The 26,561-nt window shown below is 36.3% G+C and overlaps 1 protein-coding gene across 4 annotated transcripts in view; it reads left to right on the plus strand.

Moving 5' to 3' along the window:
- The window catches only part of LOC131155742 (uncharacterized), a 57,696-nt gene extending 31,863 nt beyond the window's left edge, over positions 1–25,833 (plus strand). For 3 of the 4 annotated variants that reach the window (XM_058109116.1, XM_058109118.1, XM_058109117.1), the window contains exons 9-11: positions 22,128–22,229; positions 24,975–25,161; positions 25,246–25,833. In XM_058109116.1, coding sequence (XP_057965099.1) covers positions 22,128–22,229; positions 24,975–25,161; positions 25,246–25,332 — 376 coding nt within the window. In that variant the 3' untranslated portion in view covers positions 25,333–25,833. Of the gene's footprint in view, positions 1–22,127; positions 22,343–24,974; positions 25,162–25,245 lie in introns of those variants that run through there. The other variant, XM_058109119.1, reaches the window with a different exon arrangement.
- The last annotated feature ends 728 nt before the right edge of the window (positions 25,834–26,561 follow it).

Below are 26,561 nucleotides of genomic sequence, written 5' to 3' on the forward strand. Positions count from 1 at the left end.
GCAGTAACTCGTTGCAGGAGGTGCAAGAATAAAGGAGTCACCTGAAGAAGAGCCAGAGGCCATAGAAGTCACTGTGGGGGGGGTGGGTACAATGACAAAAGTCTGAAATGCCCGGGCTTGATGATTCTGAGGGTGGATACAACAGTCTTTGATAATGTGACCCTTCTTCTTGCAATAAGAGCAGTATTTCTTGGAACAATTAGCAACAATATGCCCAAATTCCTTGTAGAAAAAGCAGTGCAAGGTGCTAGAATGCGAAGGCGGTCCTCGTCGTTAAGCAGCATAAGGCACAGGGACGGACCCTGAACTACCATGAGATTGCTCTAGAGTAACTTGAGTACTAAGTCGTTGTTCTTCATGAAGTAACTCACCAAAACAAACGTTAAGAGAAGGAACGGGAGAGCGATTCAGCAGAGAAGAGCAAACAGATTCATACTCTGGGTTGAGTTTCGTAAAAAAATGATCAGGACGACTAGTCTCGTGAAGACGTTGAATAATGGAAAGAGATGCATTAGGAACATCCGTGGTAACTAGATCATAATATTCGTTCCAAAGAGTCAGAAATGCCGAATAATAGTCTTGGATGGAACGATTGTCATGTTGAAACATGGCAATCGCATGTTCTAACTGAAAACGACGGACACCATTATCTTGATGATATACTTTCTTTAAGTAAGTCCACATGGATTAATCGGTTAGATGAGGCTGCAAGTTGGGGAACCGAGTAAAAAAGCCAAGACATAATTTGAGCATCAAGCACAACCCATGAAGGTGAAAATGCTGAATCCTTTGATTTATCAAGATGAGATGCACAATTCGTGCCATCAATATGACCCCAACGATCTTTTCCCTTAAAGAAAAGTTTAAATTGAAAAGCCCATGAAGAATAATTGTTACCTGTAAACTTGGTGCACACAGGTGCGGAGTCCATGCTAAATAAAGGGAAAAAAAAAGGCTGAGACAGAAACAAAATAACCAAAAAACAAACTGTGCTAAAAGACAAATAGTACTAGAAAATCGAGAAGCCTAAAAATAAATCAACACAGGTGCAAAAAAAATTGTCATCGACCTGCCTGCACTAAAAAAGTAAATCGCAAACCAAGAAAACTTCAGAGGGACATTGCACAACACCTCCAATACCCTCAGACTACTGTTCCGAGAATCATAAGGACAGAGAGTCACTGGAAACAACAACAGAAGGCTGTTCCGACAGCCACTCAGTCACAGAGTTGCCGAAAAATCAAGATTAAGGTTGTGCCGACAGCCATTGAGCCTGAGAAATACCGAAAACCAAAAAAAATCCCAGAAGAGAACACACCCACAACAGCCACAGAAATACTGAAAAGAAAAAATTGTTGGGTGCAACACTAGTCAACACAAACTTGACCGAAAGGCATGAGAGACACCTTCGAAACCAGGAAGACAAAAAATTCGAGGGAAAAAAAAAAATTGGCATTTGGTTCTGATACCATGTCAAAGTATTGTATGAATGGCCGAATTGTCTGGCCTTGAGTTCTATATATTATATATAGACTTCACAAGAATGCTATACATGGAAAGCAAATAAGTTCCTGCACGATATGTAAACTACTGTCAATAGAAAGCAAATAATGTATGCTAACTGTACAGAATAATGAATGGAGAAATAAGGAAATAATTGTGGGTTGAAATAAGGAAAGAAGTGTGGACAACAAAACTTTTGGTTCAATTAATTATCATTCATCATAGGTTCATATACATAGGCAATCAAGCAAGCCTTGAGATAAAACAATTGAAAATTACCAAATAACCCTCAAAGTAATAAAAAGTTGTAAAATAAACTCAAAGTAATTAAATATCAAAATAAGCCCAAAATATCTAGAATATCCAAAACAACTAAATTAAAAAACGCTCTTAAAGTGTCAGATTCCTTAAACAAAGAAAAATCTCTAATTTCTAAATCTTTCAATTGCCTAGAATTATGCATAGGTGGTTTTGCATCAAATTCCCCCAGTTACCCCGAGTTTTGAAATGTAGTAGCAATAGCTCGGCAGTCTAAAACAACTTGAACCAATCAACACAATGAAGAACTTAGTGCGTAATGTCTGGCATCCTCATGCACCATAAGAGGGTAGCAATGAGTTGTCAAACTAAAGATTCATCACTTGAAGGCTTCAAATCATTGATATCGTGGTTCGTATGTGACAACACTGTAAACTACTAAAATAAATATTGAACTTGAAAAACACTAATTGATCTGGTGTAGTCACCTGCAAGCATAGAAGGCTCCAACATCCTTCAATAAAGTAAAAAGTCCACAGACAAGAATTTAATATCCAAATCTAATGAGAATAAAGTATATATGCATTTAATCCATATTCAAGGGAAAAGAAGTAGGTGATGGGAATGCATGTCATTGGATGGAAAAGAAATCATCACAACCGGATATTTTAATGAAATATTCAATAACTAAGAGGTTGTTTGGTATTGCTATTGTTTCCTGTTTTCTATTCTTGTTTCTCCACAGTGAAAAAATAGATTATAAAAACATGTTTGTTTCCGTTGTTAGTTTTCTGTTTTTGTTGCTGGTCTACAGCTGTTTGCCCAAAAACGGAAAACTAGATTTTATGATTTTTAGTTGTTTTGGCAACCTGTTGCTAGGAATTTTAATATCCAAAAATAATTTTTTTGTATTAAATTATTCATTTTTATACACTTCTAAATTAAAATCAAAATTAAATGATTGTATAAATTTAAATATAATTAAAATAAAAATATACATAAATATTAAAAAATAATAATAAAGCTAGTTACAAAATACTTTTATCATTTTTCAATTGTTATGTCTAATAAAATTTTTATTGTGAAGTAAATTTTGAAAGTAAAACAATTAAGTAAAATAATTATAATAAAATTTATTTTATTATAGTAATTTTTTTATTTTCTGTTATTTGTAATTTTATTATTTTAATCATATTTTTATTATTTTGATTTAAAGATGGAAATGGGCTTTTTTTATAATTAATTTTTCAATTTGTATTAGTTTTATAAATGTTAACTAAACAAGTTGCTGGTTTCTAGTTTTTAGTTTCTATTTTTGGTTTTTGGTTTTTGTTTCTTTAATTTTTGACAGTGATACCAAATGGCTCCTAAGGAATCTTGAATGAATTCTAAAGCAACCAGTTGTGGTTTTTCATTGTGTTAGGTATGGGCGATTAGTTCTAAAATTGAGTCATTAACAATCATTCCAGTCTTTATGGTTGACATTTCATCTTGTATTCTTTACTCGTCTCAACAACAAGTATGGAAACAAGCCAAGGTTTGTGCCTAGTTTAGAAGAAGCTTCAATTGTGTCTAGGGTCATTAAAGACAAGTCTAGAAACTCATCTTGATAAAAAGACACATGACCTAAACTTTCCAAAATAAGTAAAAATTTCTCACTCGTGCAAATGGGTCTCTCTATCTCTCGTGAAACGACTCTCATCCTCACTCAAAATCGAACATGGCCGCATGAATAGCAGATGTTAAGGCGCTTGGTGCATCGAAGGCAAGTCTTTTGATCTAAGTTTGGAGGAGGGGGAGACCCCTTTTTTGTGCGTGTTCGGGAGCAACGTCTCTCAAAATTAGTTGGTTAAACTCTCAAAGGAGGTAGCTTTTTGTGTTGCTGATGGCTTCTCCTCCATTTGTTTGGATGGGGGATCCAAAAGTGCTCATAAGGTAAGTCAGCTATGTTGGTTGGCGATTAGGTGGACGTGGGTAGGGAAGTTTCTGGAGCTACAGCTGAGGGCGAAAGGGTAGAACTATTCGATCTTTATTCCCGGAGGTGTAAAATGTAATGAATGGCAAATATTTGCAATGAGTTCCGTGAGTTCGGAGTTTCATCTTGTTCTTGAAGAAGCTGGTGCTGCAAGCTCTTCACATCCCAGGTCGCGGAGTAAGGTGGTGCTGGAGGGTGAATCAGGCGAAGGTGATGTAAGTTGTTTGAAATCAGATCATTTATGTTTTCATTGTGTAGGAGATATGCAATTGAAGGATTCTGGAGTGACGATTTCAGATAACTTCACATCATGCCCAGAGGAGAACATCCAAAAGGTGAAAATGCACAAGGCTCCGGTGGTTGGTGTGGGCATGCCAGAGGCGGCTAGGGTTTCTGTCAGGGAAGACAATGGCACGGAGGCTGGGCTGGGTTGGCTGGTCTTCATCTTGGACTTGGGCCAGGTATGTGAGAAAGGAAGTTCTTCCTTCTTACTAAAACTGGGCTAGAACAGGCCCAAGGTTTAAATAATAATTCTTTGGGCCTTTCTATGGGTCTTAAAGGGTTCTTCTCAACAGGGGTTTTCTCAGTTGGGTCTTGCTTCTTAAAAGGCCCATTGTGAGGGTATGGGTGACCAGTCTCATCTCATGTCCCATCCCATTAGTGATCAGGTCCATTCCCCTGGCCAAAATTCACAGAAGTCAGACAATTGTTAACAAAGTCAAAGGCCTCTCTACAATTATACAAGAAAAATTTAGAGTGGATAAACATTCAGTATGTTATCAAGAAGATTGTAGCTTGGTTTCAAGAACTGTTTGGGAAGAAAATGATTATTTTTATAGAAGTGTCAGATTGGTTGTTGATTTTGGTTTTGCTGAAGGGTTAGAGACTGGTATATCTGGGAGTAATGAAAAAAAGAAGCTGGTTTGGCAACAAAATCTGATACTTATGTTTTAAATCTGAAAAATATAAGGGCCCTGAAGTCTATGCGCATCAGAAGGCTGCTCTTATGGGTGCAGAAATTAGGAAAGTTTATGATGCGAAGAGAGTACTCTGGTGAGATTAGGTCAAGATTTTAAGAAGAGATTTCACAGGCGATTTGAGTATTGTGGACGATGCACTTGCTAAGATGAAGGATATAGGAAGTAATGGAACTAGCGAAGAAAATGACGTAAAGAAATGGGGGGATTTTTCAGATAATGACAGTGATGACGTTAGTAAGTTTAAGTGTGATGGTGTTTGCTGTTGGATGAGATTTGGGAACAATATGGTTATGTTTCTGAATCCTGCGATGATCTTGGGGACCTTTCATATGTACATCCAGCACCATTGGAAGGATTGGAGGGGGTTTATATTTTTGATAATAAGGGGTTCGAGGACAAGCATGCAGGGCAATGATGGTATTTTACCTACACCAGAGGTGGTGATTTCTAGGAAGGATTTAGAAGCCTAAGAGATATTGGATAAATTGGATTTAAAAATGCACGATGCTGGAGGAATGAAAGTTCGTTTTATTGGGGGTAAATTCAAAGTGAAGAAGGGTCTCTGAGAGCTAGCAAATCTGAAGGGCTCAATGAATTACGATGGGAAGGGTTTAAAAAGGGGTTTCCTTATTTAATAGTTCTTTTTGATTACTGTCTTTTTGTTTTTTGCTTTATTTTTTCTTGTCTATATTCATTTTTCTGTTTTTATTTTTATTTTTATTTTTTAATTTTTTTTGGGTGGTCTTCTTGTCTCCTTCGTTTGGAACTTCTCTCTCTCTCTCTCTCTCTCTCTCTCTCTCTCTCTCTCTCTCTCTCTCTTTTATCATCTAAAAAAAAGACCCATGACATGTCCATTGAGGTGAGGAAATTGTGCAGTAACAACTTGCAAATTATTAACGTTATTGCGACATTCAATTACACAACAATTCACATAAGGGCTTGAAATAGTGGAGTTGTTACCTTCAATGGGTTGGGTCCTCTCTTGAACAACTTGGACGAGAAGATTATGGTTATCTCTTGATCGCTTAGAACTTGTTCAGAAATAGGGAGGGTTTGACTGGCCATCAAACTCAATACTTAAACAGTCACTTGTTGAGAATTTCCAAACACTTGATGACCAAATAATCACTCATTTTTTTTCCTTGGAAGAAACAAACAATAGAGGATGGTTCTATAGTGATAAGAGTGAAGGACACAAAATTTGGATTTGATGCAGAAGGAAACACAGTACTTTTAACGAAAAAAATAATTTTATTTTCTTTATTTTCTTGATTTGAAGAGCAAGAATGAGGATGCGCAAAAGTGTGGACCTTGTACAGGTTCCCACACTTGCCAATTAGATAATAGACACAAAATTAATTCTCAGAGGATTACAGCCCACACCAAGGTCCAGCTAGCTTTAGCAAGTTTCTAGAAGTGTACATAGGTTATCATTTTCTGCATTTTATAAAAAAAAAAAAATCACACAATTTTGTGCATCAAACAGTCAATTTCTTGCAGAAAACTCTACGATCCTAGTAGGAACCCCAAAACTATGATGATAGGAACAACTTCTCTTATGACCTAAAAAAATATTCAAAGCTTTTGAAGAGGCAAAACAATCAGATGGATTGAACTGCTCTTGTGATGCTTTCCCTTTGTTGTCTTCTTCCATTGAGTTCATGAGCATGGTGGTCTACTCCTCCTCCCTTAATTGTTTTTTTCTTTTTTGATTACAAAAGAAGATGTATTAAGAAAGAGAATGTAAAATTAGAGGATACTAAATTCTCAAAAAAAAAAAAAAAAAAAAAAAAAAAAAGGAAAAACAGAAGCAAAGAACAAAATTAAAAAATAAACATGTAAAAATAAAAGGCTAGAATTATCCAAGAAAGCCCCTCTTTAATCTCTTCCCATCATAATTACCCAAACACTTCAAATTTGCTAATTCCCTCTGACCCTTCATCTCCTTAGATTAACCACCATCAAGCCTAATGCCAGTCCCTCCATGATCAGACATTTTAAGGTCCAAGCTATCCAACAAATTCTGAGTTTGAATGTCTTTCTCAGTACATTCTTGAATTAGAGTGGGCAAAATTCCATCTTTTACCTTCAGCTCTTCTTTAGAAACATCAACCTCAAAAATATTAATTCCATCTAAGCCTTCTTGAGGAGGAGGCAACACATTAGGTAAATTTTGAGGCAATTAGACATTTAAAAGAAGATTCAAAAGAATATCCTCACTGCTCTCGAATTTGATTAAAAAATAAAACTATTGCCTACGCTATCATCCTCTGTAACATCCCTTCATCTCTTACTACCCTTACTTGTATTAACATCCTCAACGATTGGCTCTTCCACTGTACTTAAAACACCTTTAGAATTTATAATAAGTTACACACACGCACACACACATACATACATACATATATATATACATATGTATATATATATATTTGTTTTATCTCCAAACAAATCCTAATTATCTTCAAAATGCTTTCTCCTTTCAAAACCTAATTGCACTTCCTTATGACGAGCATAAACCTTTCAACTCTTCAAATTATCTAAGTTGATTCCCTTATCACCCTTATCATCTAAGTTCCCTTCTGAACCAACAATAAGTCCTAATTTTCAACTCCACAATAGTTAAAATTCTTAGAAGAAGATCACCCAAACTCATTCCTAGAACCCTGTGTACTATCATTCTTCTTCAGAATATATATATATATTTGTTTTATCTCCAAACAAATCCCAATTATCTTCAAAATGCTTTCTCCTTTCAAAACCTAATTGCACTTCCTTATGATGAGCATAAACCTTTCAACTCTTCAAATTATCTGAGTTGACTCCCTCCCTTCTAAATCAACAATAAGTCCTAATTTTCAACTCCTCAAGAATTAAAATTCTTAGAAGAAGATCACCCAAACTCATTCCTAGAACCCTGTGTACTATCATTCTTCTGTAGAATAGGGTATGCACCACTCAAAAAAATTAGTATAACTTTTAGCAACCCACCTTTTTGATTCCACCTTCTTTTCTTTCTTGTTTTCTGAGCAACTGCTTCTTACCTCTTGGCCACCAAAGATCTTGTTTTAAGACAATTGAAGTGCTGACCTGCACGCATCTTTCTTCTGTTCTACGGAGAGATTAATTCCTATAGCCTCACAAATTTTTCATAAAAAGGCCTTGTTTTTTATTGGAAACCTAACTAAACATTTGAGCCTGCCCATTTGAATGGTCCAATTGTGATTTTTCTTGTTGAATTTTCTCCTCTCTAAATTGGCCCAATATAGAATCAAAATTTTGCTCTTGGGCCTCCTTAACCAACATACCTGTAAAAAAATTTAAAAGGCCTTTATTGCTCTTAAATAGCCAGCCTAGGTCTATGTTAATCATCAAAGACCTAGGCCTAGCCCACCTAACCATCATTACATTGCCCATGAAGAAAACCCTAGCCGCCTTTGGACTCTAGTTTAGCCTCCTCCATTGGAACCTTCTCCCTTGGTGATGTAGATTGATTGTACATAGCTTTCAATAGGATCTCCTCTTTCACCTTCCCTCTGCATCGAACACACACCACCTTTGGCACATCCTTAGGGATATAGCTTGCTCTAAACTTAACAATTGAGTGAACTCCATTCTTAACAATCAAATGAACTCATTGTTAGGAATTGAGCAAGCATCGACCTTAGGAATCAAACAAACTCCATTAGCACTAGTTGTTCTTGATACTATTTGACTACAAGATTGATTCGCATGACTCTTTTTACTAACAACTCCATCAATGCCTACCGAGCAAGAGCTCACTAAAGCATCGAACTCTTCAGCAAAGCCTTCGGATCCTTCAAGGACAAATATGGAGTATCATTTGCCTCTCCACCCATACCCTAATTTCATAAACTTCCCTACCCACATGAATCACCGTCCAATAATAAAAAAAACCCACCTAAAAGCTACAAAAACCCTTGCTTAAACTTCCATAAAGAGATGAGAGCCCCCGTGAGAACCATTTTGCTGCAATTGGAAAAAATTGAATCCACTGGTTGTGCGGCCAATTCTTCTTGAGAATGAACAAAGCTCCAACCTTCCCTACTTTATCCAATCTTAAATCTAAGGATTTCCTTTTGATTTGAACTGAACAAATCCCCATCATCAATAGCTAACGACACTATGGTCTCAAATCGAAATAGCTAGGAGAGTGACTAAGAGTCCTTTGCATGCGAGAGAGACCATCACATTTCTAGTTGGAACTTTTTTTTTTTTTTCATATATATTTTTTATTTTGCTCCTATGCTATTCAGAAGTTGATTGAGTTTAGCTCTTTGAACTCCATTCTTGATTCATATCAAGATCTATTTTCTGCTTTGTGGATGTCTTTCTCCTCATCCTTAATCTAACCCTTTGCCACCACAAACTTCCCACCTACAATTTCCCATCGCTATATCATCCACTCACAAAAAAACTAATCCATATACCCTTTGCGCCTACTTTGAACAACTTGAACTCCATTCCAAGAAAACACTAGACTCTTTGTTATTGTCACCCTTTTGCCTTGTCACAAAAATCCCTAAAACCCACTCCGGATTCTTCACATCACTCATATTTGCTTTCCGATTGGTCTCACCATCTTGATCCATAATAAATGTTTTTATTTTGAGGGGAAAGGTAGACCTTGACACATTATGGAGAGAACCAAACGATGTCGATTCTCAATCTCCATTTTTGAAGACGACCAAAGATGGCTATAGCAGGAACTTTGTCTTTTCCTCTTCAAGAAGACTTTGGACCCTTGGGCGACAAATTGCAAAGCTCCAAACTACATCCTACTACTTCTCATGAAGGTGAAAAACTTCAGGAGATTCATATCATTCGAGAAAATTTCCCACAAGGTGGTTTTGAGTTATGTTTGTATCCTAAATGGTTTGGAGGACATTTGGCTAAAAGGATTTTTGCGAAGCGGCAAGGGGCTTGCTCAAAGGTAGAGGAAAAGCTCCCAAGGACCAGCAATTGAGATGCTTTCATTGTGGATTGACTAACATTGATAGTATCTCAAGCTATCACACAAAGAAATCAGTATTTTCAAGGCAAGGACACTGGCAAATCGTAGAGGGCATTTCTTTGACAACTAACTCTAGATGAAAGGTAGTTTACTTCTGGTAAGCAGAAGTTTAGGGGAAAGATAAGGTGCACTAGGTTTCCTATTCATGGAAATTCTCAAATTTGATTAAGGGTTCAAGCTCAAGGGCTGGCCTTCCTTCATTTCATTCAAGTAAGTCTAAAGGACTATAGAGGTTGTTGTAATAGGCTTCTATCTATTGGGCCTATTCAAGACAAAGCCCACAAAGCCTTCGACAAAAGGCCTAAGTTAGAGCATGACACAGAGGAACATTTTGGTGCTTTTCACTTTGACAAATACGCATTTGTGCAAGGTAGAACAAAGAAACTATTGAAGAAACTTCTGCATGAGCTTCAAAAATCCAATGTTGATGGTTAGCTACTTGAGGAAAGGGAATAAATCTCCTTTGTCGTCGCCAGAATCAGATTGAGGGATGAGGTCCTCAAAAGGCTCTTAGTAGCTTGTAGGAAGATTAGGGCTCCAACTAGGGGCATGGTTTTAAATTTCCGCATTGCACTTTCCATCACTCTTGAAAAGAAAATAGCAGTCGATTTCCATCTTACAAAATTCTTAGTTGATATTTCAACGAATTGTTTGATATTTATCAAAATCTCAAAATTTTGGCAAAACTTATTGAAGTCTCAACTATAGAAAGAAAATTCACTGGAATTCAAATGCGAAGTGAAATTTCTTTCTTAATTTATCTTATTGGTTTTTTTATTGAAACCAAATATTATTACAAAGGCATTTGAAGTTCTATGAAAAATTAAACTTTGATATTAGCAACAACATATAATTTATCTATTTATGTCTATGTTATCTTTTTTTGAATAAAACTAATATTTAACTGATTTATATTGGCTGATTATGTTTAATATGAATATTATATTATAGTTACTGCACCTCATACACAACATAACCATCATGGACGTATTTATTTATAGATTATTCCTAAAACTTGCATTATTATGTGTATGAACCATTTCTAAAGTTTCATAAAATAATAATGTGCTTTACTACAAATTTCCATCATTTTCTGAAAAATCAAATATCCATAGAAATTTTCATATTTTTGAAGCTTTGAAATTTTATTTGTAATTTCAATTTTTGACTTGCTTTTTTTTTTTTTTGGGGGGGGGGGGGGGGGTTGGTTTTTTATCAGAACATGGACAAACAAATTGTCCTATTGGAGGGAGAATCTTCGGAGGATAAAGAAGAAGACCTCAGCACTATTTCATCAGACACCAAAGGACTCCTTATTGATAGCCTCCACAGGAAGAGTGAAATCTAGGAATTCAATCAGTGCATAGATTTGGAGAGCCCCATTTTGGGGTTCCATCTTCTGATAAAGCTTGCAAGTCTTCCTACTAGGGTGTTGCGAGTCAAGGTCTTTTCTCTTCAGTGTCGTAGTTCGAGAGTCTTTTCAAACTATAATCTCTTAGTTGAAAATTTGAAGTCACCTACTGTATCAAATTCATTCCCTAGGCAGCATTCTTCTAATATGGAACATGACGCTCTTAATGACATTTAGGATTGGCATACCATTGCAGTGTATAACCCATTTGTTTCTTTGGTTTCTCAGAATAGCTTGGATGCACCTCTTTGCCATAGGGGACCATTGGGGAAGGTTTCTTCATTTTCCATGGGCCTACTAGAAGATGAAAGGGATAACCTGGATGCCCAAGATCTCGTTGAAGAGTTAGACCTTGCTTTGGTTAACACAAGGGGTGAGAGGATCAGGCTTTTGATAGAGAAAAAGGCTAAGAAACTTAGGACGGACTTGGGGTTGCATGTGACAAGGGTGGATCCATCCAAGGCATTTTTGTTTGCAAAATGAAGCTCCTTCTTGGATTGTGAAAGGTCTAGGACTCTTAGGTAGTTGGGGCAAGAGGCGAGTGGTTAAGGAACTCGTCTAAGGTCTCCCTAGATGTTTTGTTCCTCCAGGAGACAAAGCCGAGGGAAATTGATTCTTTCATCATCATAATTTTCTGGGATAACAGATATAAGAACTAGGTGTGCATTCCTTTGTTGGTGGGGCATCTAGTGGTTAAATTATTGTTTGGGATACTAGAGTAGCATCCTTTAAGACTAACCTTGAGGGTTGCTGTTCCTTGTTTGTTCTCCTTGACATTAATGGTGTAGGAGAGTGGTGGTTCACCTCGGTGTATGGTCCAATGTTGTCTTTTTTGAGGAGTCATTTTCTTGAAGAGTTTGGGATGTTTTTCATTTATGTAGTCCTTACTAGCTTTTGGTGGGGGGGGGGGGGGGGGGGTTGGGTTCAATACTTCAATGTTTCCTGCAGTTCTAGAGAGATCCTATGGGACCAGTAAGAGAAAGTTTGACTTCTTTATCCTGGGTTGTAGGATTAGAGATATGCCAATTGACAATGTTGTTTCACTTAGGGTGTTTTTGGGTCAGAAGAACTTGCTCCTGCATTGATAGATTTCTGTTTACAAATGAATGGGAGGATGTGTTTCCACATCTTGTTCACCTTGTGAAGTGGGGGCGAATTCCTTTTTGATTTTACTTTTGGTTGACTCATCCTTCTTTTTGAGAGAAGGTCAGAGGTTGGTGGAGTAAGTGACGGGTAGAGGGGTGAGATGGTTTTAAGTTCATGAAGAATCTGAAATTCTTGAAAGCTAATATGAAAGGTTGGAATACAGAGGCTTTTGGGAATGTCCTAGTTGCAAAAAATAGTATGCTCTTTGATATTTTTGCCTCAGATTGGTTAGAAGAGTTCAATCTTCTCGAAGAAGAGGGTAGGAGTAGGAGGGCCAACCTTAGCAAAGGAGTAGAAATCATTTTATTGATAGAAGACATCTTGGCATCAAAAGTGTAGGGTGAAAGAGGTTAAGGAGGAGGACTATAATTTTGGATATTTCCACAGGGTAGCAAATGGGAGGAGGAAGAGCTTTATCAAGGAGTTGTTTTGACTCTGGTCAGGCGTGGGGGGTCAATCTTAGATCGGAGTTGAGATTACTAATTTCTATTTTCTGTTTTCTGAGGAAACCCCAAACAAATTGATGGTTGAAGGCCTTGACTGATGCTGGGTTGCTCGAAATGAGGAACTAGAAAATCATACACACACACACACAATATGTAGCTTTGCTCACCACTCAATGGAGTCCACCAAAGATGCAGAGTTTTAAAAATAAAGTTCACCACTCACAAGGAGATACAGGCCTGAAGAGAAACAAGGCAAAGGCAAAGCTAATACATTCCTCAGATGCCTTTATAGAATTAGAACAGCCCTCCAAGCTTAGGAAAATGATACTCCATGTTTTCTAGATATAAATTATTGATTTTGGCCAAAAAAAAAACTCCAAAGGGGCTAGACTGCTTTCTGACATTGGTACAAACAGACACATAAACTTAAGCTGACAGATTGCAGACTAAAATTCAAACTATCATAAATTATAGTAGAAAGCTTCAATTAATTTCTTATTTAATACATTGAAAAGAGCATTTCTTCAACTTTAATTCCATGCATGCTGTGCACATTTTCAACCTCTAGAACCCATTAAAAAATGGGCTTAGAAGTAGGCCAAAACCTGCTGGTCCACAACTTCCAAAATTGAATTTGTATGCATTGTTAAACCATCTCCCAACAGCTCAAATTCACTTGAACTCATTGAGCACGCTCTTGTGTCATGATCCCTTAGTTGAAGAAGACTTTCCCTCGAGTTTTATATGCTATCATCATCATTAAAAGGAACAAATGCAACATTGAAAGTGTTTGAAACATCATCATCAGCTGGAAATTCAATCTTGTATGCATTTTCACTAATCTGCTAGAGAACTTTGAAAGGACTTTCAGCCCTTGGCTTAAGCTTTCCAAATTTTCCACGAGGAAATCTCCCTTTTCCAGTTCCCTGCACTCATAAATTGCATGCATGAAACAAACATGTACCTATGTCTTTGATTAATAATCATGTATTCCTTCTCTTCATTTTTCACCATATCTAACTAATTACAAACATCTATTCTATAATGCGATCATGGTTCGAAATCACTGTTGCGGGTAACGTCACGCAACGGTCGCGGTTGTCGTGGGATGTGAGAGACACGGGTGTTACGTAACAAGAAGCGGGCGTAACGGTCGTGACTTTTTTCACGTATGCACAACCATGCCAAAATTGAAAAATAAGCATAAAATCCATCAATATATGATTTTTAATGAATTTTGACAGCTTTTATTCAACCTACAAATGCTTTTTAATAGGCAATATGATTTTTATATTAATTTTAGTACGCTATTTACAAAAAAAAGACATTTTTTTTTATAGTTTGCATTACTTTAATGGGTAAAAAGATGCAGAAATGTAATTAAAATAAAGAATCAATTAATTAAAGACATAAAGTTACTAAAAATGAGTTAATACTCAATAATCAATATACACATACATGAATTTGAAAAATGATTGGTATCAAATATCAATAGTTGAATACATGAATACAATTTTACAAATTTATAATATAGCGCATGTCACCACCAAAAAGAATGACGTGGAGGGTCTTCATAATCTGCATCTATATCTTGAGATTGGGATTGGGAATTATCTCTCCACCCTTGTAGAAATACATAGCTAAATAAACCCATGTTTACGTTATTTCGTTGTTGCTCTTGAAAATCTACTGGTGGTGAAAATTCAACTGATATAGGAGGTGCATAATCTCCTCCTTGACCATATCCTGAATAATATCCATAAGTTGGGGCTGAGACTGGCTTTGGATAGTGTGTAGAAGAAGACTCACTAGATCTTGATATTCCTGACCCACTAGGATAAAGATGAGACGCATAATTTAAATCATAGTGTTGAGAATCTTGAGATGGTGGATATGCTGGATGAGATCCATATGATTGTGATGATGAATCATCTAAACCAAAGTCGCCAAAATTACGAACCACACCATATGAATTTTCAGTAGAATCACGATCTCAGTGTTGGTGACTTCTTCTAGTTTGTGCACTATGACTTTCACTAGGGTCACCACTAGTAGCACTTCTTCTCTTGGGTTGTGAAGATTGGTACCCTGGAGTAATACTCCAGTCATAATTTTCGGGTATATCATGTAGTCTATAATGACTAGAAGGATATTTATCCCTTACAAATGATGTTCCTGTGTTATACCCATAATCATATTCTACCCCGCCGCCACCACCACCACCACCACCACCACCACTACCATCACCCCCAACCCCAGCTCTAGTACCACTACCACCATCATCATCACTTGGTGGGCTCAAATCAAGATTGTCATCACTTTGTGTACGTTCAGGACTTGAGCTTGAATCATGCATGTTTATTGATGGTTGATCACCTCCTTCTACAGTACCACCAACCTCTTCATCTAACCAATTTGAATTGTCCTGACCGTCGAGTAATGGTGTCTTTCTTTCCTCTAACCAAAGAGTCAAAGGATCATCTTCTTCGAAAATGTAGTCCAAATTGATAGGAGTGAAACTATCTTCAATTTCCTGTTAGCTTCTTCTTATTGTGTCTTAACTTTAACCTTATGTTGTAATGCACGAAAATATGTTTTTGTAGTCTTATGTACTTTAATCCATTTCTTCTTTTCGTATGGATGAGGCTAAAGATGCTCCAATTATGCTCATAGTTCGAAGTTGATGAGGTCCGGCTAAGAACTCTGATTGCTATTCTTTGGAGCTCAGGAGCACACATGCCACAATAAATCCACCATTCGGCTACATGAATAATTAAAGAGAATTTATGTTAGTATAGCGTATTTTTCAAAAATCAAATTTGAACATAAAGAGAGAAAATAGATCCATTCATCCATTATTTAGCTATATTTACCAGGATTTGTTTGTTTCATTGCCCTTTGAGCCAACGGGGTTCCAATGTCTCCTGCCTACATCGATATAGCAACAACTAAAAAAACATGATTATGAAATATAATTAATTAATTTGATATATTAATAATTATTCTATAAAGTATTACAAAATACTAAAATAATTAATTATTTAATTTAATGAAACCAATACTTACTTGATTGCTTGAATTTGAGAATCTATATCGGGTACCAATTTGGTTATCACTTTTTGAACCCCATCCATGACTTTTTTAGCAACTTTAGGAGAGAGTGGGGCACCATAAAGAAATTGGGGGTTCAAAAAATATCCTAAAATTAAATTTACAAAAATATTAATCAATAATATTTTTTTAATGCAGTTATGCAGAATTTTAAAATTAAAAAATAAGAAATTGTATTTGATTTACACTTACTAGTAGCGTGCAAATCTTGAAGCAATCGAAAACTCGACCTATCGCCCTATCAATTGCCTCGTATATGAAACCTATGGTTGGTTTTTCATTACCATCAACCAATTTAAGAACTTTCACTAAGGATTCCTATACTTTAATTATATCGAAGGCCTTTTGCCAAAACTATATACCTAAGATAATCTTCTTCGCATAATATGTTGGGCCTGATTTTATCATCTTAAACCTTGAGTTTTTCCAAGCATCAGATGTGAACATTTCTCTCAATGCTTGTTTATGCTTAACAATAGTCTCAAAGGCAATAAAGTTGTTGGCAAATTGAGTGATGGAAGGGCGAAGTAACTCTCTATTATTTGTGAATTTCTTCATGAAATTCACTGTCTATGTGTGGTTGTAAATAAAGGAGGTTATTGTTCTTGTATCTTCTAAAACCTTCTTCACGTTACTTTTCTTACCAATATCTTCGAGAATAAGGTCGATGTAATGAGTTGCACATGCTGTCAAGAAGAGATTGGGCCTCTTCTGCATTAATAATTTCTTTCCTGCCTTTATTGCAGCTGCATTATTAGTCAACTTGAACAACATTCTCCTTTCCAATTTCTTCAACCATCTCGCTCATTAATCTGAAATGAAATTATAGATTTAATAATTACTACTACTTAATTAAAAACATACAAGTCCATAATACTATTTTCATATACAATCAAATTAGAAAATCACCTGAAATAATATTTAGCTGTTCGGCTTGGCACATCAGAGGCATCAACTGACTTATGAAACTCGGAGCCTCTATTGCAGTAAACTAAAAAGTTTATTATGTGTTTTCTAGTTAGTTCTGACCAACCATCACACATAATAGTTACACCTTTCTCCTTCCAAATGCCTATATAATCTTTCATTTCTTAATACTCTTGCTCCAAATAAATTTCAGATACCTCATAGGGTGATGGACCTTTCACCCCCTTTCCAACCTCTGTAGCAACATCAAGCATAGGTTGCATAATTGGAGAGTCAGCTACATTTGCTAGATACCGATTATAAATTAGGAATTTTCCAATGGCTTTTCTTAATTTACTTCTTAAACCTTTTAGTAATTTAGTGTTGATTTTTGGTTGTTTTACACTCTTGGTTCTTTCTAAAATAGGATCCATTGCCCTTAGTCTAGCTTCAGGGGCATCGGGATTGATCCATTGTCGTCCACTACCTCCAGCTTCTCGAACACTATAAGATCGAGCTCTACTGAAACCATTGGCACCACCACTGCCAGAGCGATCTCCCTCTTCATAAATATTACCCCCTCCAGTTGTTCTTGCTCGAAATCTCTGTCTCACCTCCCATTGCTGCTGTGATCGTATGCTTTTTTGTCAAGACAATCTCATTCTTTCTTCTTCCAAGTCTTTTTCATCGCTCAAATTCCCAAAATCTCCTCTAATTTGGGCTTCTGCTTTGCCTTTTTTGTTTATCTCTTTTCTTCTTAGAAAATTGTTGTAGATGTTTCATCATTTGTTCTTTTACTTGTGTGGTCACATTTGAGCATCTAACCACTTGACCCTTTTTATGTGCCAAGTTTTGTTTCAAGCGTGTAATGCTTCCTTTTATTAATTTCCCGCACAATTTATACATAATAATATGACTGTTACTGTCCACCGGAGTACCAAAATGCCATCCAATGTCCTCACTTGGTAAGTTCTCGTTTCCTTTATGTGGCATCTTAGAAAATACAAAGTTACAGTCCTTATAAAAAAATGAAAGGTATAATATAATTAGTAAATACTAAATAGTCCTAATTTTAAATATACATAAAAATAAATGTAATCTTTGATTAAAAATAAAAAGTAATTTTTATTTGAAATATTTAAATAATTAAAATTTTAAAATATTAGATATTTTATTTATTAGTAAAATAAGTCATAAAATAAAAAAATTAATTATTTATGTTCAAAATATTTATTTGAAGACCATTAAATTTATTTCTCAAATCTTAGCAATTAGAAATTTAGGATTTTATGTAAACCTCATATAATATATAAATAATTAAAGCAAAATATAATATATAAATAAATCTAAAACTGATATAATAAATAATATATTAATATAATATAATATATAAATTATATACTATTTAAGATTTAACTGTTTAAGTAAACAAGAGGGGGGAAAAAAAGAAATTTGAAAAGTAAAGATTAATGAGTGAGAGAAAGTGAGAGATAAGGATTAAGGAAAGTAGGGATTAAGAAGGATCACCGAGGTACCAAGTTGGGTACTGCACTACTGCGTGTGCTGGGTGCTGGACTGCTGAGCCTAGAGGAGTCTCAAAGTGATGAAGACTTGAAAGTTGAAATCGAAGGACTGCGACTGTGTGCACTGGACTCCAAATCTCCAATCTAGCTCTCCTGCATGTGCTGGACCAGATTCCCTGAAGTCTCGAGTCTCTCTCTCAAGTCTCACCTCTCGAACTCTCGAGTCTTGAATACGAAGATAAGGCTGGGGAGTGGCGACGACTGGCGGAGGGAGCTGCTGCAGGGCTATCGGTGACTCGCAGAGCTGCTGCAAGGCTGTGACTGCTTGAGGGGGCAGATCTGAGGCTTCAAAGATCAAAATCGTAGAAATGGAGGAGGTGAAGGCTGACTGCAACGAACAATCCTTTGTGTTCTTCAGCTTCCAAGTTCCAACAACAAATCGAAGGTATCATTTTAAAATTTCAGTCTTTTGAATGGTAGATTTGCCAAAGATGAGTGGTTGTGAGAGGGGGAAAGCCGGGACTCGTGGGTGGATTCGAAGGAGACAAGCAGAGTGGCCGAGAATGGGATTGTCAGACTGTCGGCCAGTGTAACGGTCGTTACGAAGTGTAACGTTGCGTAACATCTGTTATGGACCATCATAGTGGCGTAACGGCTGTTACGGCCATGATTTTGTTCCTCCCCGGAATATCAGTCTGCATCAGTTTTGGCCCCTCATTTTCCGTTACGTAAAACCATGAATGCGATCAATATAACGTACAAAAATTGGGCTTCAAAAGTATCAAACATATCATATGGAAATCCATCAGTAAAGAGAAGGTTCTTCTTACCTTATTGAGTTAGTTGTCCTTCAAAATTACTCGTCTCCTTCAAATTTTTCTTTTACAACTATTGCGGAGGCTTAAGCAAATGGGAGAGGAGGTGAGGGGGGAAAAAAAAAAGACAAACTACAATAGAGAGGGGTGGGGAGTGAAATCCCACGTATGGCCAACTTGGGGGTTCTTTAAATGGAGAAGGGGTTGCTTTTAGTAGAGTGGATGATTTGTGTGATGAGTGGGGTGGTTTAAAGGGGTGGGGAGTTGCGTGGGTGATGAGTGGGGTGGTTTAAAGGGGTGGGGAGTTGCGTGGGAGAGTGATGGTAATTAATTTATGTTGGGTGTTGGAGAGGAGGGGGGGGGGGGGGTTGAGGGGAATTTTCTATCCTTGCCCCTTAAGGTGACACATGGCTCAATATGGCTTTGGCAAAAATAAAAGAATTTCTAATTAAAAAAAAACGGTTTTTGGAGAGAAAAGATAATTATAGGGTGAGGAAGGGTGCATTTTAGTTGGGATGTGGGCAACATGGGAATAGTGATAGGGTGTGTGCACATGCATGGGAAAGGTGCATGTGATTGGATAAAGTAATGGGAATTTTAAGGATTTTTCTTCAGTGAAATTTTTGTTTTTCTTGTGCCAAATTTGGCTAATTTTTAAAAAGACAAAATTAGGGAAAACTAAAGAGTATTTGGTCCTTAGGTCAAAATGAATCATTGACAAGGGTTTCTATATTCGTGGATGATGGAACAGGCAAGGAAAGACAGGAATGAGCAGATTGAAGCTCGTGTTTTACCCATCCTGGTTCTTGTACAGGGGATTATAATGAGAAGCATTTGGATGCTTCAGCATTCAAATCAACAAAAAAGGGATTTTAGGAATTGATGAGTTCGTAGTGCTCTATTGACTTGGCAAGGGGTTGAAAAGGGAATTTCTTAGTTAGCTTCTTTTAGGCCTTTTTCTCCATTTAGGTTTATTTTTTCAGTTTTCTTGCTGAGGACTTCTTGTCCTCTCTTGATTGTTTTTCCTTTCCCTTTATTATATCTTCTCTTTTAAACAAAAAAAAAAAGAAGAAAGAAAATGTTTCTGAATTCTGAAAATATGTCAGCAGACAATAGCTTCCTTGCAGTACATTCAATTTCTTAAAAAATTATAAATTAACCACAAAGTAATTAAATATCTAAAGAAACCCCAAAATTACTAAAATATCTAAAACAACCTTAAGTTAACTAAAATTTCTAAAATATCAAATTTCCTAAACAGAGAAAAATTTCAGAATCTCTGAGTCGAATATTTGTCACCTGGAATAATCCAAAAGTGTGGTTCTCCATCAGAAAGTTTCTAGTGTCCAGTTGTAAGCATTTCTTTCAAAAGGGATGGTCCAAGTCATTGCATCAAAGGGCGGCAAAACAAGAATTAGCCAAAGCTTCCTTGCTTGGGGTAAAGAGAGAAGATATCAAGAAAATAGGGCTTTGGAAGGGGTACTCACCTCCCATGGTCACGCTGAAATAGTATTGCCACCATTCCCTGCCCAAAAATGAATCAAACCAGAGAAATCTTATCTCCTTTTTTGACCCCCTGTCCATTGGTTCTCTTTCTTTATGGATTTGTTCCTCATGTTTGGAATCACATTTAGTACCAACCTTCCTTCAAATCATCTCCATGAATCTCCAAAGCTGTTTTATGAGAAGGGTCTGGTTGAACAGGGTAAATGATTTAATTCCCAAACCACCCATTTGAATTGGTTTAATCTCCACCTCTTTTGACCAAATGGCATTTAAACTTCTCACCTATGCTTTCCCAAAAGAATCTGTTTTGAATACCCTCTAATCTTTTGGCACAGAGGAGTGACTCACTTTATGCAGGGAGTATTCTGGTTTCCGGCCTAAACCAGCCAGACCCAGTGGGTTACCTGACTCAGTCACAAAATCAGAGAAATCTGTGAAGGCAGCGGGGCTTGAACCCTGAACCTCCAACGTGGAGAGGAGTGTGGTGACCACAGTCCCATGCTTTAATTGTAGTTAAATGTTGTGGTTGAATACTCTTTTTTTTTGTTTTTTGTTTTTAAATTACATTAGCATGCAATTAAATCTAATATATTTCAAAATAAATTATTTACATTTGAATTTTGAGCACACTCACATGATAAAATAATTATGTCTAAGAGTTATTTTAAAGTTGATGGTTCAACCACTTGGCTGACCCACTAATCCGACTGGTTCAACCAATCCCATAAGTTTACCAGGTGAATCTGGGTTTTAAAGCCATGGGTTGTCTGTGGATTTCACTGAATTTGTTTGTGTCTAGCGGACTCCAACTTTATTAAGTTTCTTGTGTGTGTGTGTATGTTATAATAATGCTATTCCAATGGGTGACTTGTTTCACTGCTGAAGTTCTGGTTATATTGATTCAGAAATATTTTAGGCATTTGGTTATTATTGCTTTGGGGAAATAGAAGCTTTGAAATTATGTAAGATATGGGATCTGATGCATCCAAAAAAGTAAAAGTTGCTGAGATGAGAATGCTTAGATGGATGAGTGGTATAACATTGAAAGATAAATTAAGGGATGAACATATTCATTGTAAGTTAGGTGTAGCTCCTATAGAAGATAAGGGAGGGACGACTCAGATGGTATGGACACTTGCAACGTAGACCACATAGTGCACCTGTGAGGAAGAGTAACTTAGTTACTATAGGGGGTAGTAGAAGGGGTAGGGGTGGACCTAAAATAACTTGGGAGGAGATAGTGAGTAAGGATTTAATATCCTTGAATCTATCAAAAGAAATGGTCCACGATCGCATAAATTGGCGGAAAATGATTCATGTAACTGACCCCACTTAGTGGGACTAAGGCTTGGTTTTGTTGTTGTTGTATGGGATCTGATGCGTATTTCTTTCCTGTCGATATACAAAATTAATCTCTCTATGTGTAGTTGGTTAATGTCTATTTCATCGCCTGAATTATTACATCTATTGAATTAAATTTTCCCATGGAATATATTTTTTTTACTATCGCAGATCTGCAGAAAGATTTGACCCTAGAGAACATTCTTGGATGAAAATAGGAAGTATGAACACAAAGAGGGGTTGTCATTCCATAGCTGTTTTGAATGAAAAGTTGTAAGTTAATTGTCTTTCTTTTGTCTCAAGTAACTATGTGGTTGTTTTCATACCTATTTTGAATATTGAATTATTTTAGCCGTTTGGTATTTGATATCATAATGTCTTATTTTTCAATTTTAATCTAATTTTTTAGAGCAAAATTATTTAATAGACTTGAGAGATAATTGAACAAATAAAGTTCTAAAATTAATTTAAAAATTGAAATAATATTTTTCTTGTCATATATATTTAATATTTATAAATATAAAATAATGTGATTACTGAAAAGTATCTAAAAGACATGAAAAAGGTAGGCGAGAGGGAGAGAGAGTTACATTTGGGTTGGCTTTATGCCTCTTTTTTTTTTATTATTTATTTTTTAAATCTCTAGAAGGGATGAAAATGGGAAAGAGACATTTGAAAATGATAAAGATCAATTTGAGAGAAATTAAGAACATCCACTAAGTGCTCTGATGTGTGATCAGCTCACTTATTTAGTAAGTTGATTCAGACATAAACCTTCATTCAGAGGCTATTTAGATTAAAAAAACGCTCTCTAAGAAAGCGAATTGTTAAATTAAGACCTAGGCAATCAATTTCTTGAGTGTGAGAAACAGTGGAAGTGAGAGCGTGAAAGCATTTAGTTTTAAGGAGCCATAAGAATTGAGATTGCCTCCAGAGTATGTATAGAATAACATTTGTCTATTTTAATATTAGTATATGATTTGTTCTTGTAATATATCTTAAGCTAAATAGGGCAGCCCGGTGCACAAAGCTCCCACGTATGCAGGGTCCGGGAAAGGGGCGGACCATAATGGGTCTATAGTACGCAGCCTTACCTTGCATTTTTGCAAGAGGCTGTTTCCACGCCTCGAACCCGTGACCTCCAGGTCACACGGCAACAACCTTACTGTTGCACCTAAGCTCCTCTTCTGTAATATATCTTAAGCTAATATAAACAAAATCCATATCAATAAATAAGTTGGCTAAAACTCTACAAAAACACTATTTGGTAGACGCACGCATATCTAAGATATTAACAGAGCAGTTGCTCTTCCTTAATCCTTAGTAGCTAGAATTGTGTCTTTCCTCTTTGAAGTGCTGGTTCAAGTCTCTTTGCTAGAATTTTTAAGCTTTCTGGCAGCAATTGGTATTCATCTCATTAGTCATTATGCTGTAACATGTACACATTCTGCATAATAATTTATCTATGAAAGAGTGTGCCATCAATACACTGATTTGACCAAAATAATCTGAAAATGTGATGTGGATTTGACCTCTTTCCAGAATCACTTTAGGTTGCCCCATCAAGAGAAAGAATTCAGTTTCTTTTGATCAGACCATAGTTACATGAAGTAGGAGTGCTTAACTGCTTATGGAAGTGAGAATGGAAAGCCGGAAGATGTGAAAGACACTGTATAGTGTGCACATGCGCATGTGCTTCATGCGTTATATTCTCAGATATATGTATAAAATTATTGATGCAATTATTATGCCTCCTACTCAAACTTACAAACTAACTCGAATTGCTTAAAGGCTGTATTTTCATCAAATAAAATGCTTATCAAGTCACAAAATTACACTGTTATTCTTCCTATTTAATAAAAAAAAAGTTAGAGGTCAATTAAAAATGTTTTGAGTTATGATAATGTGAGCGAGGTTTTTGGCATGGTGGGAACAACATCCTATCATGATTGGAGCAGGTTTGATCAAAGTTGTGTAAGAATTCTAAATCAAGATTCCAAACAGGAGCATTATCTAGCATATGATGTTTCCTGTAATTATGATTTAAGACTATTGACTTTGATAAGGAAGTTCATGCCTACTGGCATCTGAAGTCCTTTCCAGGACCTATATAGATGTTTAACCAAGCTCAAGTTAGATCGGAGCTTAAATTGAGTTTGCATATAGCTTGTTGATTAAAGTATTAACCAAACTTGAGCTGCGCTCAGGTTCACTACTAGGCTTTAGTTAGTTTTAATTTAAAGAAGAGCTTATCTGATAAATTTCTCAAATGAATCTATGTAAAGATTATTTATGTTAATAAAATTATCAAATACAAACAATTGTAGAGACATTTACATTATCATATTATAATATTATGAAAAAAGAATTTAATAGAGTTAAGGATATTAGAAAATTGTTCATGTTTTTAAAAGAAATCTAACAATGTTATTATATGAGCTTAAAAGTTTAGTTCAAAATTGCATTTTAGTCTAAACCATTTTGATTTAATATGAAGTGGGCAAACAACAGGTCCATTACGGATGACAAATACTCAAATGAGTTGTTCATGAATACCTAAATGTGCTTGTTCAAGATTGGCTCATTTGTAAAGGAGTTGAATGTTAAGCCGTTCACAAAATGGCCAATTAAGCTGAGCTGTTAAAGAAGCTCAAAACAAGCTTATCAAACTGTTTACAAGCTCGAGCAACCTGAGCTCAGCCTTGTTTAGGCTGTGTGTTTAATAAATGAGCCTCATAAGTATGCTTGGAAATTACTCATGCAAATGGACTAGCCCATACTGAGCCAAGCTGCTGAGCCATTGACAAATGGCTTAGATTGTTTTCAGTCTGAAGGATCCTGCTTGACAAGATCAACGGTGGGTAATGATGTTAAATAAAGAATTGATTCTCCTGACTGCAAAAGTGTCGAGTGAATTAGAGCACTATGATTGCCAGGGACACCTCACTCTGCTTTTTTTCTTGCTCTCAAATCGTGGTGCATTCATTCAATGGATTAACATGAACAATTCGCATTCAGATATGCTCTTGGTGGTTTTGATGGAAGGGACATGGTTCCAAGTGTTGAAATTTTTGATCCTCGTATGGGATCATGGGTATACGGAGACCCAATGAACCAGCCCAGGGGATATTCAGCTACTGCTGTTGTTATGGATTCCATTTACATAATTGGAGGGGTGAAAGATGGCGTTGACATTGTAGACACCGTATGTTCTCTTTTTAACATAATAGTTCATTGCAAATTTTCCAGTGCATGATTTCATCTCCTTCTTACTTCCATCTGATGGCAGATTGAATGCTATGACGGTTGTCGTTGGCTAGAAAGGAACCCGAGGGCCATTGGAAAAAGATGCTTCTCCTCAGCTATAGCTTTATGAGCGCATGGGATGGAGGTATGTGCAGTCGCTATGTCAGAAATTACGAAGTCGTATGTTCTGAGGTTGATGCCCGCCTGGAAAGGGTTTATTATCGCAGCTGTTGGTGGACATTCGCTGACAGTCGGGTAGTGTTCCATGCAGAATCTTTTAACCTTGGAATCAATTTAGTGGTCATCAATTTTATTGTTCCTGATCTCTAATTCCACATCTAAACTTCTGGGAGATTTGGTATTGAAGTGATTGGTGGCCAAGCAAAATACTTGGGTCACGGGCGCATGTGGCAGCATCAGGGAAGAAAAAGGTTGTGGATCCTACACACCACCCTCTCTAGTGCTGTCACTTGGGCTTGTGCCCCACAGCGTTGCTCTTTTTGTGGTTCCTAATTTTCTTTCTAGTTCTGCATGTCAAACTTCTACGAAACTCCATTTTTGGTCCTGGAAGTATTTCTTTCCAAGGATTACATGTCCAGCGCAACGAAAAGGTTTCACCACTTTGCAAAAATGATTGCACGTAAATGCATGTGGCATGGTGTAGAAGTATATAGGCTTTTTCATAGATAATCAAAGTTACAGTTTTGAAGACTTAATGAGGTTTTTAAGATAACTGTTCATAAGATTTAAACTTTGATGGACTTGGCTAAACATAGTTTTTATTGGCGACTCAATAGACAATTCATGATGGCATAATTCAATCCAGCATTAAAGAGTGCTCTAATTTAATTACTTTGATTGGGCCTCATTTATGATTGAATGGACCCCAAGTTCTAGACTTATAAAAATTTCAAGGTTAAAAAGTACAATTTTTTTTTTTTTTTTTTATGTTGGATTGGACTTCAACAAATGTTTAAGGTGTAATAATTGTGGCCTAATAAACATATTTAACAAATTTATATACAACTAATATAAATAAAATTGTAAATCAATTAAATCTTAGTTATTATGAAAATAAACTAATTTAGACATAAAGGTTCAATACAATGTTGCACCCAATATTGAAGTTTAAGTATGCATAAGATTTTAAAGGTTCAATACAGTGTTGTTCCTAATATTGAAGTTCAAGACTAGGGTTGCTTACTTGCTTAGACAATATCGGCTAGTGGTCACCGAGGGGTGGGGGTGGGGGTGGGGGTGGAGGGAAGAAGGAACTTGCCAGCCATCCCTTCCTCTTGGACAATATTATCTCACACTTATTGCATGTACCAAAAATAGATTAAGGGTGCTTATAGTAAC

The sequence above is a fragment of the Malania oleifera genome, chromosome 5 (genome assembly GCF_029873635.1).
Source record: "Malania oleifera isolate guangnan ecotype guangnan chromosome 5, ASM2987363v1, whole genome shotgun sequence".
Taxonomy (NCBI): Eukaryota; Viridiplantae; Streptophyta; class Magnoliopsida; order Santalales; family Ximeniaceae; genus Malania; species Malania oleifera.